Source organism: Protopterus annectens, chromosome 16.part0 (assembly GCF_019279795.1).
Source record: "Protopterus annectens isolate FY-2018-M chromosome 16.part0, PAN1.0, whole genome shotgun sequence".
Lineage (NCBI taxonomy): Eukaryota > Metazoa > Chordata > Ceratodontiformes > Protopteridae > Protopterus > Protopterus annectens.
Window position 1 is genome coordinate 846,204,738 of NC_056750.1, and position 14,647 is coordinate 846,219,384.

A 14,647-nucleotide genomic window follows, 5' to 3' on the forward strand; every position below is an offset into this window, starting at 1 on the left:
CCATCCCAGTGGATACCAAGTTATGTGTAGGCCTAGGTATACTAGCCACAGGTACATCCCAAAGCACAACTGGGGATATCATGGGGATCTCACAGGCATCAGCATCAAGAGTATCCCACCAGTTCCTGGATGCCATGTCAGCACATGCTAGTGAGCATGTATATTTCCTCAACACCAGTGAGGTGTTGACCAGCAATATGCGTCTCTTCCACCAAATAGCAGAATACCCTGGAGTAGTGGGTGCCATAGACTACACGCACATACACATCAAAGCACCATCCAGTGAGCATGGTAGGGCCTATATCAACCGCAGGGGCATCCCCTCCATCAACTGCCAGGTCATATGTGATGCCCAGGGCATTATAATGAATGTGTGTGCTGGTCTGCCTTGGAAGCTATGATGATTCTCACATATGGCATCTGACGCAGCTGTACCAGAGATTTGCCAGTGGGGACATCCCCTATGGTCACCTAGTGGGGGATGATGGGTATACACTGGAGCCGTGGCTGATGACACCCATCAGAAATGCACACACACCTGAACAAGAATGCCATAATGAGGCACATGCACAGGCCAGATATATAATAGAGCATGTGTTTGGGATGCTCAGGTCACGGTTCCAGTGTCTGGACACATCTGGCATCTGGTGGAGCCTTGCAGTATTCATCAGCTACATGTGCCCAAATTATTGTGGTATGTGCTATGCTACACAATATGATCCTGTGGAAACAGCTGCAGCAGGAACAGCATGGGGCATGGCCACACAGCCCCCCCCCCACCAATGCCAAGGCCTGCACAGGCACAGAGTGACCCAGAGGAGGAACAACCTCAGCCTGCCCCAGTAGGAAGAAGGAGGTGTGCCCAGTATGCCCTGGCCTTGGCAAAGAGGCAACACATAGCACATGCACTGACACAGTAGGGACCCAGGGAATGACACCTCTCTCTGACTCGCACATACATTAAAAGGGATGCCAAACATGACACTACCTGTGCTCAACCATGTATAGGGAGTGTACTATGTGCATCCGACATAGGCAGCCCTCCAGCACCATCCACAAGTCTGGCACACCCTCAAGGTAAGTCAATCAACCTACCAATTGCCAAATGGAGTAGAATGTGTTGCTACCTGTAGCTATGGTATGGATGTGAGCATGCAAGGGAATTGGGTGGCTGAATGTTATGGCAGCAGACAGTAGGCACCCATAGTGGCACCCTGACATCTGTAACACATACTGGAGTCACCATAGTAGCCAGTACTACACAGGATGACAAAGCCCACTGCAGGAAATGTGCTGAGTGACATGGGTGTCCATATGACCCACACATGCCAGTCAGGATGGTTCACATACCAACAAGAGTCGCAGCCAGCAGGACAGGTGTAGACAAAATCAAACAGAGCCTGTGCCATGGCCCCAGAATGATGGCTATGGTTAACCTAACCCCCAGGCCTACACAGACAGACCACAGCAGGGCAGGCAGTGTGATGTTAGTTCTGAAGGGTAGGAAGTCAGACAATAATATGTAGGGCAACCAAAGCCATGATCTGTAGTACACTGACATGCCTCTAGTCAGCATGATAGTTAGCAATACAGAATGAAATGGAGTACCTGCCATACCAGTACAGTCCTAGCAAATGTGTACAAGTGTCACGTGTGCCCCCCATCCTACATTGTAATGTAATAACAGTCAGATGTGCCCCCCAACCCTGTGTAGAAATGTAGAAATAGTCAGGTGTGCCCCCCATCCTACATAGTGATGTAATAACAGTCAGGTGTGCCCCCCCCCACTCCTGTGTAGAAATGTAGAAACAGTCAGGTGTGCCCCCCCCCTGCTATGCAGAAATATAGTAACAGTCAAAGCCAAATGATCAATGGATACCCTGCAGAGACAGCATGCTACCTGTCGGTGTACAACACAAAGGTCAGCACTGCAGCACAAACTACCTGGACACGATCCACAGATTCAAAACAGATGGCCATACTGGGCATGCTCACACACTTACAGAAATGAAGGCAATGTCAGTCAACAACATACTGAAAGGTCATAATGGGCATGCTCACACACTTAAACACATGAAGGCCATGACTGCAAACACCAGTGGACCAGACATATCTGCCAGTTGCAGTTGTTAGTGCAGACACTCGTCAGTATGCACCACTCATGCCTTGCACACACAGTGGATAGGAATACAAGACAAATATGTCAGGACAACACACTATAATAAGCCAAAGGTAGATGTACATAGATGTGTGGAAGAGAGTGACTGTGACAAGGAGCCATCCAGGCCTGTCCCACCCAGCGCACAGCCAAAGGGCCCCAAACACTTGAGGTGCAGATGTCACTCACTGCAGATACTAACCACCAGTATCTGTCAGCATTACAGACTATGTGGTGCAAGTGCCAGCTGTGCAACATGACTGTACAAGGAAGTAGTCATCTAGCAGCTGTATACACGTACCTGTGACATATGACCCCATGTGTGCCCGCATGTGGTGTATCAACCCATAGATGAATGGGTTATGGCCCATGTACACACCGGCCTCACCATAGCCCTACTATGACAAGCCTGCTAAGGTCATCCAATGTGAAATACACCTTTGGGAGAGTTGTAGTCCAGTAATCTTCATGATGTGTCCCATAACTGCATACTGCTATAGTGTGATAAGCTAGTTAGGTAGGAGTTCTAACCCCAGACTTGGCAACTGTGTGTGGGTTTGTGTGCGTGTCTGACTGTGTAGAGAGCAATGCTTTTTAGGGTACTCACACTCCTTACAATTCAAATACTCAACTTTGGCAAGGCTGCTTATGTCACCCACCTAGAAATACACCTCTGGGAAGGTTGTAGCCCAGTAAGCTATGTAGTGCATCCTGTAACTGGGTACTGCTGTAGTGTGATAAAGTAATTAGGTAGGAGTTCTAACCCCAGACTTGGTAACTGTGTGTGTGAGTGTGTGTCTTTCTGACCCTGTCTGTGTAGAGAGCAATGCTTTTTAGAGTACTCACACTCCTTACAATTCATATACTCAACTTTGGCAAGGCTGCTGATGTCACCCACCTAGAAATACACCTCTGGGAAGGTTGTAGCCCAGTAATCTCTGTAGCGCGTCCTGAAACTGGGCATTGCTGGATTGTGATTTAGAACTGTGGTAGGGTTCTATCCCCACCCATAGCAGTTCTGGATGTTTTGTGTGTGTGTTTCAATGTCTGTGTATGGAGCAATGCATTATAGGCTAGTCACACTCAGTACATTTCAAATGGCCTGCTTTGGCAATCCTGCTGATGTCATTCATTGTGAAATACACCTTTGGGGAAGGAGTGCTCCAGTAATGTCCTTGGCGTGTACTATAACTGCATAGTGCTGTAGTGTAACAAACTAGTTAGGTAGGGGTTCTACTCCCAGACATGACAGGTGTGTGTGTGTGTGTGTGTGTGTGTGTGTGTGTGTGTGTGTGTGTGTGTGTGTGTGTGTGTGTGTGTGTGTGTGTGTGTGTTTGTAACTCGTATCCTGTGTAGAGGTGGTTGTGAGTGTGTGACACCTGTGGCCAATGTGGAGCGGGTTTTGCATATTTCTTATATGGTGGCCCTACTATATATCACAATGTCCACCATACACAGATAACAGATGTGAAATAGCTGAGAGGTTGGAGTGCAAAGCCATACCCATACATGTGACATCAAGGCCAGGCAATCACAGCTAGCAACCCCAGTATTACCCAAAGCACATTCTCAACCCATATCTCATACACACACACATGCCTATGCAACAGCCAATATGTGGGTAGTACACTGCATATTGGCCACTGATAGTAACTATGGAGTGATAGCAGTGGCTACAGAGGGCATTTCACCCTTTCCATCTGTCCAATATGCACATACATGCAGACAGTGCACCTCCCCCATGTTCCCCAATGGACATCTGCAACACCTATGGTGCCATCACATGTGACCCACAATGGACATACCATGCCTGACAACATGCCCTGTATGGACAGATGCCACTGACACCAGGGAATGCTGTTTGCATGCTATCAATGTAGGTGCAGGGTAAATTTGCTGCCCATTACCAGTTCCCAACACAGGTGGGCAAGACTGGCACATCTGATGATAATCTGTGTTCACAACATGGGCCCGACAGCCCAGGTACAGTTCCACATGTCACTGTACATGCATGTGGGAGATATGCACATCACAGACACCGTCCATATCATGGACTAAGGAACACATACATAGCAAGCGATGCACAGCATTGGCCACACACAATAGTCACCCAGGTGACTAGATGAGGGATACAATACCCACCTGTGTGGACAAATGCAGAAACTACACCCCTGAGCTACAATGCAGACCATTGTCATGTGGCCTGATGCCAAGGTATACCCATCGCCTACCCTTGTATAGCCTGCTGGCACAGTCGACCACTACACACCCATGCAGACATGCACCCATGCATGTCAGTACTGGCACCCTATGTGTTTAGCTGTGTGTTGTATGGTGCGTATGCTCAGATCCACACTCACTACAACCCCCATGGGCATACTGAAGCATGCTGTCTGATGTCAGACACCTCTTCATACCCTTTGCCCATACAACCGCCATATGACCCATGTGGTGCATGTGATACCTGCACAGTGATGTGTTGTAGCAATCCCACAACTGATAAGTTGTACTCCTGGCCCTGCCAAGTGTGTCAATGTGTGTGTGCCTCTGTGAGAGTGTGGCTGTGTTGACACTGGCACCTGTACATGTGGACAGGCATATGTATGTCACCTACCATATAGCTACCGTATCCCTGTTGCAGATGTCACTCACCATCACATATATGTTCTGAGGCCTCTACAACAGGTAACCCATGTGGAGCATCCAATAACTGCATAGAACTATGATAGCACTACATAGTCATCAGGGATTTTACACCCTGTCCTGGTAGGTCTGTGACACAAACATGCTTAGGTTTTACTCTCCAACCACTCCCTCCCTTGTCTTTGCCTCTGTCTGCCTCTCCCACTCCCTCTCTGGTAGATGTGGAGACCTACACCTGCTTTGCTTGGCAGCAGCATGTGTATTTTAAGTGATGCTCATGATCAGCTGATGGCCTCTGCATGAACTGCAGCCCACCCCTAGCTGATTGCATGTGGAACAGCTGTGGTAACATTCCCATAGCCAATTGCATGGAAACACACTCCAATATCAAGGAACATCATGTTGATGTTGGCCCCTTTCATTCATGGTGAGCAGGAACTAGAGCTGTTGTTTGGCAAATAGCATCTCAGATGGATTGGGGATTTACCTCTGACAACATACACTGTGGAAACAGGGCAACACACAGGAGGGGGATGTGCCTGACCTGACTACAGACTGTAAGTGCTGCTATACTGCATGTGGAGTACTGTTGGTTTAACAGTGTGTGTGTGGATATGACTTTCCTTCATGTCTCCATACCTGCCACGTCAGTTCCATGTTTATGTGGAATCCCCATCTGCAGGATCATCTGCACACTGGGCAGTGTGTTGTGCCTGTGGTTTCATGTGTTACCAACAGTGCATCTATCTGTGGGATGCAGAAGGTAGTGTGAGGATTGCAGTCTGTAGATGGTGAATGCCGTGACAGTTACTGGCTTCTTATCCCTCATAGGGCATATGTTGCAACAAACCCTGTTACAACAGTAAATGTATGAGGTTATCATAGCAACATGTCATTATTGGCCCTGTGTATGTGCTTCCAGCCACAACTCTGTCAACCTGTGTACATATGTCATGCATGAAGTGGTGCATATGTGCTGTACACCATAATTAGTGTCATCATATCTGATAAGCCAGTGAGATATCAGACTGCTTCACATGTTATGTACAGTAGGGGTTATATTTGATGACATAACTTGGACATTCTGTGGATGTTTGTACAATCCTTCCTGTGTGTGGGCATCAGTGTTACAGACAGCAGGTAGCAATACCTCTTACAGGAGAACCAACACATTCAGGGCAGCTACATATTTGTAGGAGGTTCAGGAACTACAGACAGAGTGTGAATAGAATTGTGTTATGCTTTGTATAGTACTGGTGCTACAGGGCATGTGTGTACATACTATTTTAACATGGAATGCAGTCTGTCTGCATAGTTCTCAGCTGTGGGCCTATCCTCTTGGTGGCCAGAGGTGTGCCTATCATGTGTTGTCTGTCCACCACACAGGTCCTGTGTCAGATATTTCACTGGCAGTGTGTGTGTTGAGTGCTATCAGTACATGGCTACATCCTTTTCTGTTTCTAACCATGATTCCCTGACTAAGGGTATGTTGCAGACTATTCTGTAACACCAGCAACTTGCTTAGTGTATGGCAACAGTTCTCCACATTTGTGCCTGTGTTCCAGCCTCTGTCCTCCATCTACATATCAAGCTTTGCACATATGACATGATGTCGGGGGTTGTTCCATAGTGGGCTGTGAGTATATCACACTGCCATTGCTGCCATCAGTCCACTTCTGTTGTATCCCCCACATATATGGTGGGGATGGGGCCATATATGTGTGGGCATCACCTACACAATACATGTGTGCTCTTATGCACTTCAGAGGCCAGTGTATGTAACAGTGGTATATGACCCTGTATTATTGAGTTGGGGGAGCACCATAAATGACCAAGGCTGTTAAAATATGTGGGGGTATCAGGGGTGAGCTGCCTTAAGGTATCTGGATGTAAAGTACCGTATACTTCACCTATATTTACATTACTTACAGATATTGGGTTAATGCAAGCCTACTGCCTCCTGCAATAAAGACTGTTCTGTTTGTCAGTGTGCATGTGATGGTGTCAGTTATGCCTTGTTATGTAACAGTTACATCCCATTTGGTCACATGATGTCTTTACCACCTACTGATTTTGTACAGAGTGTAGATAGAGGCTGCTGAACTATACACCTACATTACATAATGTTGACCGCTTGGTATCCTGTGGCCCAGTCTGTCCTCACTATTGTACAATTTGAAGGGCTTGGCCTGGACAGCAACAGTTGTGAACCTTTCCAGACTACTGTATTAGTATAACTGTTTCACAGTTGCATTCCTCTGTTTATATGGATGTCATTGCCTGAACAGCTATATGACATGGCATATAGAACTGTAATAGTACATAATAAAAGGTATTCCATTTCTGCAAACCTGTGTGTGGTGTTTTTCTTATGACCTCTCTGTGGGTATATGTTGCAGACAACGATTGTCATTAGTATGGGTGGCCCATGCAGTGTCCATTTGTTCAGGTGTTAACTGTAGTCATAGTGGCTGTTCCATATTGTGTGCACCATCTACATATGTATCTTACTGTACATATATCTGGATGTTATGTGTAGCACATGTATATATATATATATATATATATATATATATATATATATATATATATATATATATATATATATATGTACATATGTACACATGTATCTGCATATCTGTGTCTGTGTATCTGTATCCTGGGGATGTTGATGGCTTCCACATTTTACATTTCCTATGGGAGGAAGACTGTACTGCATGATATGTCACCAATACCAGGCTGACATCATACAGGTGGGATGTAGTACTGTTAACATCTTGTGCCCATGTTGTGTCAAGTCCTGGTTTTACGGGATCTGCAACACTTGGCAGTGTATTGCAGGGTGGATGTGTTTGGCTGTGGGGGGATGCCTATTTGTACAAGACGTATAGTGTGTGGGGCCTCTCAACCCCATTAACGGTGCATGTGGACATCTGTGTGTTTGTCAATCTGCCATTGCTATCTACAGATGTATGGCCATATATACTGATATAGATATATATATCTGCTTACATATTTACATATATATATATATATATATATATATATATATATATATATATATATGAAACTATGTCCGTATATACCTACATAGATGTATATCTGCGTATACATATGTAACTTGCTGTGTATATGTAGACATATTGGTGTAGACAAATATATGTGTCGATGTAGGCATTTGCATGTATATATGTTCATATATATTAATATATATGTATATAGTTTTAGAAATGTATGTATATATATATATATATATATATATATATATATATATATATATATATACATATATAGATATGTTGTATCTGTTTAGATATTAATATATTTACACACAGATACATCTAGATGATGGTATACATTCTCTGTACTGTTGCATAACTGGACTGGATGATATGTTTCTGAAAACATCCAACTTATTTGTAACTGGCATGGCTTAGTGGTAAATCACTTTGTCTATGGTATGCAGGGTCCTGGGTTCAAGATTTGCAGGAGCTGTTTATTTTGTTGCTGGGCAGAACACGGCCCATTGGATATAGACTGATTAACGCACTTTTGAGCAGTTATAAGTGGGTATATATATATATATATATATATATATATATATATATATATATATATATATATATATGTATATATATATATATATATATATATATATATATATATATAGGTATATATACTGACATACATCTGTAGATACAATTGGGAACATAACAAAAACATATATGTCCACATGCACCATTAATGGGGTTGAGAGGCCCAAACAACATAAGTCTGGCAAAAATAGGCATCCCTCCCCACAGCCAAACATGTCTGGCCTGCAATACACTACCAACTGTTGCAGATCTCATAACTAGGACCTTACACGACAAGGGCACTACATGTTAACAGTACTCCATCCCACCTGTATGATGTCAGGCTGGCATCAATAACATATTATGCAGTACAGTCAAGTGAAGTGTCATGCTTAGGGGAACCCCTGGGCAGGCTCAGTAAGTAGCTGGGATCCCTCATATGATCCAAAAGGCCTACACCTGACAATGGATTCACTACTGTTGCCAAGGACACCCACAAAGCAGTGTATAGCTAAATCATGGCTCTCAATGGCAATACTCATATCTGCTCTGAGTTACAGCATAATGGCAGTATTAGATAGAAGCAACAGATAATGCCAACATCCAGGCAGATGGGTTCATTGCACACATGACCCCCCTCTCACCCCCTAAATGGCCCATCTGTACACCAGACTAATGCAAGGTTACTGTAATTATGGATGCACAGGTTAGAACCACACTCTCCAAAGCCAGTAACACAGCATCCATGGGACCAGAAACCAACACAGGCTGCATTCTACACATACTACAGAACAAACCAGCACCATACCTAAGTACTGTGTTCAGTCATAGACTCAATGCAGGGCTTCTGCTTACAGAATGGCACACAGCAACAGTCATCCCACTCCACAAAAGGTGTTCCACCATGTCAGCTGGGAAATACCACCCAGTAGCCTGATGAGCCTGATGTGCAGGGACATGAAACATATCAACACTGAACCCATGGCCAATGTCATTGGTAATTGTAAAACCCTGGACCCCACCAATGTTGGGTTTGTCAAAGGCAGAGAATGCCACCTAAACCTGGTATACGTCCTTGAAGCAGTCATGACAGTTGTAGATGAGGGTTAGAGGGTTCACATAGCCTATGTAGATCATAGCAGGCTTGTCTACACCATCCCACAGGTAGGAATGTGTGTAGATGTTAAGGGATCTACCTCCATTCACAGAATATGTTTCTCCCAGGACTGCTTGGCAAATCTCAACATTCCACAGGTGCCATCACGTGGACATACAGTCCTTCACAGATCGTAGATGTGTTAATGCCCTCCTCCACACTGTAGAGATGTGCAGTAATACTGGGGTTGCTATAACTCACTGGGTGTGGCTGTTGTGGGCACATCCACCATCATTGCAGTTACTGTTGCATCTATCCCCCCACATAGCTGTCTGTAAGACTGTACAGTGTATGTTATCAGGTTGATTAGTTGTCGTTTACACCATTTGCAGTAGTAGAGCATCTCACACCCTCCTAAGGGTAGGGCTATGCTACCAGCAGTGGCACACCCATGTTACTGAGGTGAGGATCACAGTAGAGTGGGGAAATGGACATACACCCTGCTGTTAGCATTTTCAATGTCATTCAAATAGCAGACCGCATATATACCAATGTGTGGTTGTGCTATCCTGTCTTGGTGAGATTACATGACTAACAGATGTGTTACCTGCACATACCTCCATGTGTACAGTCTTGTATCTGTACTGCATCCAAACCAAAGTCTCTGTGTGTTGTACCCAGCCATGTCATATGTACCCCACACTACACTTACCAGTGTCCACTGTAGAAGGCCTGCTAACACTACTACACCCATCAGCCATGTGGCACATGGACAACCACAACATAATCAGAATAGATAATGGTGAAAACAATACAGCATTATTAATAACAGCTATAATGCATCATGGCTGCACAGCTACACATTCCAGGATGTTAGCATTTCACTTTACTGCTGACAACATGCTACACAGCATTCCATTGCTACACTGTTGTACAGTCCCCCTGTGCATCAGAACCATGTTAGCCTGTCCCTGCATCGATGTTATGGATGACAGGATGTGGCACAGGTATCATCATATGCATGGGGTGTGTTGTTGATTTGCCAGAGGCCTGAGCCATACAAGTAACAACGTGTGTTTGTGTGTGTGATGGGGCTAAGTAGTGTTATGGGTCGATTGTGATGTCATGTGTGCCGGTATGTGGTTGCCCTAGGTTTGTTGTTGATGTGTGTGTGTGTCTGCATGCACACAGGTTCACCATGTGGCTGTCTATATAGGGATTTGTGAGACAGCTGCAGACTGTACCTGGTAGGGTTTGCAGCTCACCGTCTCTGGCCACGGCTACAGGAACTGTGCCTGGCAGAGGTGCCACAGGCATTATCAGGTACAAAGCCAGATAGGGTACTGTCCCCTGAGGTTGACAAACATCCACTGGATCCAGGTCCCTCCTGGGACTGGCCAGGTCCATATGCACATGGCCTACTATGACAGTCTGTGGACAGCACTCCCCCACAGTGCTGGGGCTGGTACTGCCACTACGGGAGTGGCTGTGACTGGTGGGACGTCCACAGTGATGTTGCTGGCATACATCCACATGGCTGTTGCAACCCTCCCACCCTGTCCTGATGCATCGACATGACATTGTTGATGAGATCCAATGTCTCACCCCACCGTCAATCCATGACCTTCATGAAATTATGAATGGCACCTGCTAGGTCATGGATGCTGTCATTTACAGAGGTGTGATAAGCCCTTTGCACCCTTAGACCCTGTCTAATGTACCGTTCCATTCATGCCTGTGCCTCCATGACAGCCTAGAACATGTGTGTGGTAGATATACATGTGGCAAGTCTGCCAGGGGCAGGATGACCAGCAGTGCTCCGACGAGCACCCCTGAACATCAGCCTATGTGGTACCCTGCCGGACATCCAGCTATGGCTGCTGTGTCCTGACACACATGCCATGGATACCACACTGTCCTGGCCAATGCCAGCCATAGACTGTCCCTCAGCTAAGGCCAACGGTGATGAGGTATGTAGAGGCAGTGTGACTGTGTGCGTGGATAGGGTGGATACTTGTGGGATGTCAATTGGTGGCCCAGCATCAGCCCCTGACAACCCCACCTGTGTCTCAACACACCTATCTTCATGGTCACTTTCTGTATCGGTGACATCAGATTCCCTGCGGGAGGGACCCAGCCCCACCTCGTCACAGGAAATGGACTGTAAGACCTGTACATCACTGCTTAACAGTACATACATACACACACACACACACACACACACACACACACACACACACACACACGCACACACACACACACACACACACACACACACACACATGCACACACACATACATGCACACACTCGCACACATGCACAGACATGCACATACCCTGGAATTGCAACACAATAATGGACTTTACCTGTGTGTATCCAAAAAACAGATCAAAAACAGGGTAAGGTATCACCTCAAAAGCAGAAGATAATCCAAAAGTAAAAGAGGTAGATACGCCACAACTAACAGTTTAAAGTCTGATGAAGCGTTCTTTGTAACGTGAAAGCGCTTACTTGTATGAAATAAAAGGATATTTTTACTCTCATTTACCTGGTTTGCTTCGATAGTTGTGGCGTATCTACCTCTTTTACTTTTGGTTTACCTGTGTGTAGACAAAGTCCCTACTTAAATGTCTGTACTCTCCCATCCAGCATCAGACTTGAATAATTACAATAACTGCTGCCAATCACTCAGGTATAATTCATCTAATAGCTCAGACATGTGATCACAACACATGACCTGTTACTCCATTACCTCTTTCCCTTGTTTGGGGTCTGTTTTGTCCAGGACACCCCATTGTCATCCAGGTAGCACCCTGGTGTGGTCCACATGTGTTGTGAATGGCTGCCATTTGTTATTGGCTACTGTAGTCAGTCGATTATGTCACATACAGGGATGACATAAATAACTGTTGTTCAATAGCTGCATGATCTGTTGCACTAACTACTGTCTTTGTGGAGTACATTACAATATGAAAACACTCTGGTGTAGTCTAATGATTCCCCACTGCATCCGTACTGCTGCATACATGGGTTTACCTTCACATTTCTGCTGTTTGCAGTTAAACCAGTATCCCTGATGTGTAGTATTACATCCCTATGCATCTTTCCAGCTGTGGACACTCACATACTATCGGCTGTCCTCCAATCGCAGTTCAGACATGTATTCCTGGTGTATAATATATCTATCCATGTCCATCTACTGCAAGACTCCTAAGTGAAGCTGGCAGGTATGAACGACACCACACACACATACACACGCACACACACACACACACACACACACACACACACACACACACACACATGTGCAGACATAGACACACACACATACACATACAGACTTACACACACACAGTTGACATACATGACAACCCATACACTCCACCAGAAGGCACCTACAGACAACTCCAAAACCCCCCTAACACACACAATAGCAGGTGATGATGCACTACATCATCACACACAGACCTGTAATTACACACATGTCAGCATGCAGGGCATGTGGTGCTCAACAGAATGCAGTGCAACTGTAGTCAATCCCTGTTGCCAACATTATACATGGCTGTGATGCATGGCTTCTGTTAGAAGGTGATGGCTTTCCCCCTGGAACACACAGCACCCATGTCCACAGCATTGCTGTGCATCTGTTCAGCACCCTGGCATGCACTGTGCATTATACCTCACAGGTGTACACACCATTGCAGGATGTGTATCTGTGTCAGTTATATTTCCTCTGCTGCTCACAGCCTCTGTGTGTTTGTGGATTATATGTGGACACATGTGGTTTGTGAATGCTTGATGTGTGTTCACAGATGTCATCATCAGTGGTGCATGTATAAGTGATAGAATACCATTAGACTAACAACAGACACACTTTACTGTACCTATGGTGAGTGTACAGACCATTATTGACATGGCATCCTCTTCCCTGACATCCCATGGCGCAACACTACTGCATATGTCAACACTACACATACCTGATATATGACATAAGACCTAAGCAGTCAATTGCATTACGAGCCATATGTGTCAGTTGTGCAGATGTTGATTGGGATGCATACCATTTGTGGGTGCATATGCCAATACCTGGCAGGAGTATAGTAGCATGGGCCATCATCATGAGTCAGTAGTTGGTCAGTCAGCCCTGTAAATGTTCCCCAAACCAACACGTGCACAGCCCTTGGAGGTTACACAGTACCATCACTAGTACCATGGAGTCAGGGTTATGTCTGCCACACTTCATGACCTTGACTGTGTGCAGATACAGCCATTCTTAGTGGGTTTGTCTCTCCCCTTCAGTGCACTGTTGTGTTTCAGGATGACACACCCTAACCATCTCCTGCCACATTGCAAATGCTCGACATCTGTGGCCTACACGTGTGTCATATTGCAGTATCCCAAACTAGGAACACCATGTGTGCTGGCATATTCCCTGCCAATGCATAGCAAACATGCAGGTGTACAGTAGCAACAGCAAGGTACAGATTGGAATGTCGTCCCTGGGTTGGGGTGAGGTGTGGATTGTGCAGCACATGAATCATGCCTGCAACTTTCTGTACTTTCCCAGCATGGTGCTGGTACATCAGAACACATTGCAACACATGGCTTTGGCAATGTCCCGCCATTATACAGATCATATCTGTAGTGAGCCCTGGCTAATGTTGCCTGTGGTACACATAGGTTCATAGGTGAGTACTAGTCTATTGGTCCTGGGGCCTACATAAGCCTAGTCACAGGGGTTCCCTGGCATGCACCACCCAATAATGTTATTCCCCTGTGCCCCTGTCAAGCTGCGGCACAGACATACTATCCAGGGTGAATTCCCTATTTCCCATCCAGTTGTCAAGTGTTTTTTGTAAAGAGGGCCAATGAGTAGCATTGCCTGACATGAATGGGTAGTCTGTTCCAAAGTGTGGAAATTCTCCAGGACAGGACCCTATCCTCCAGTATGTTCTGTTTAATGTGTTGATGAGGTTTAGGCCCCTGGAGTGTGTGTTTGCAGAGGGATTGGGAATTTCTTATGTGCAGCATGTTCAACTGCTCTGTGTATGACATATCTGTGTATGTTAGGCAGATGTCACCTGTGCCTGGGCAATGTGCACTGGAGTGTGCCACAGTTGTCTGAGATGGTCTGTGTATTACATGTGTTTGAGGCTGGTAACCCTATTAGTGAG

General features: G+C 45.6%; 1 protein-coding gene across 1 annotated transcript in view; it reads right to left on the reverse strand.

Annotated features, from left to right (window-relative positions):
* The window catches only part of LOC122790670 (dnaJ homolog subfamily C member 8-like), a 59,777-nt gene extending 46,280 nt beyond the window's left edge, over positions 1 to 13,497 (reverse strand). Inside the window, exon 1 of the mRNA XM_044058192.1 lies at positions 13,451 to 13,497. Coding sequence (XP_043914127.1) covers positions 13,451 to 13,497 — 47 coding nt within the window. The remainder of the gene's footprint in view (positions 1 to 13,450) is intronic.
* Between the last annotated feature and the right edge of the window lie 1,150 nt (positions 13,498 to 14,647).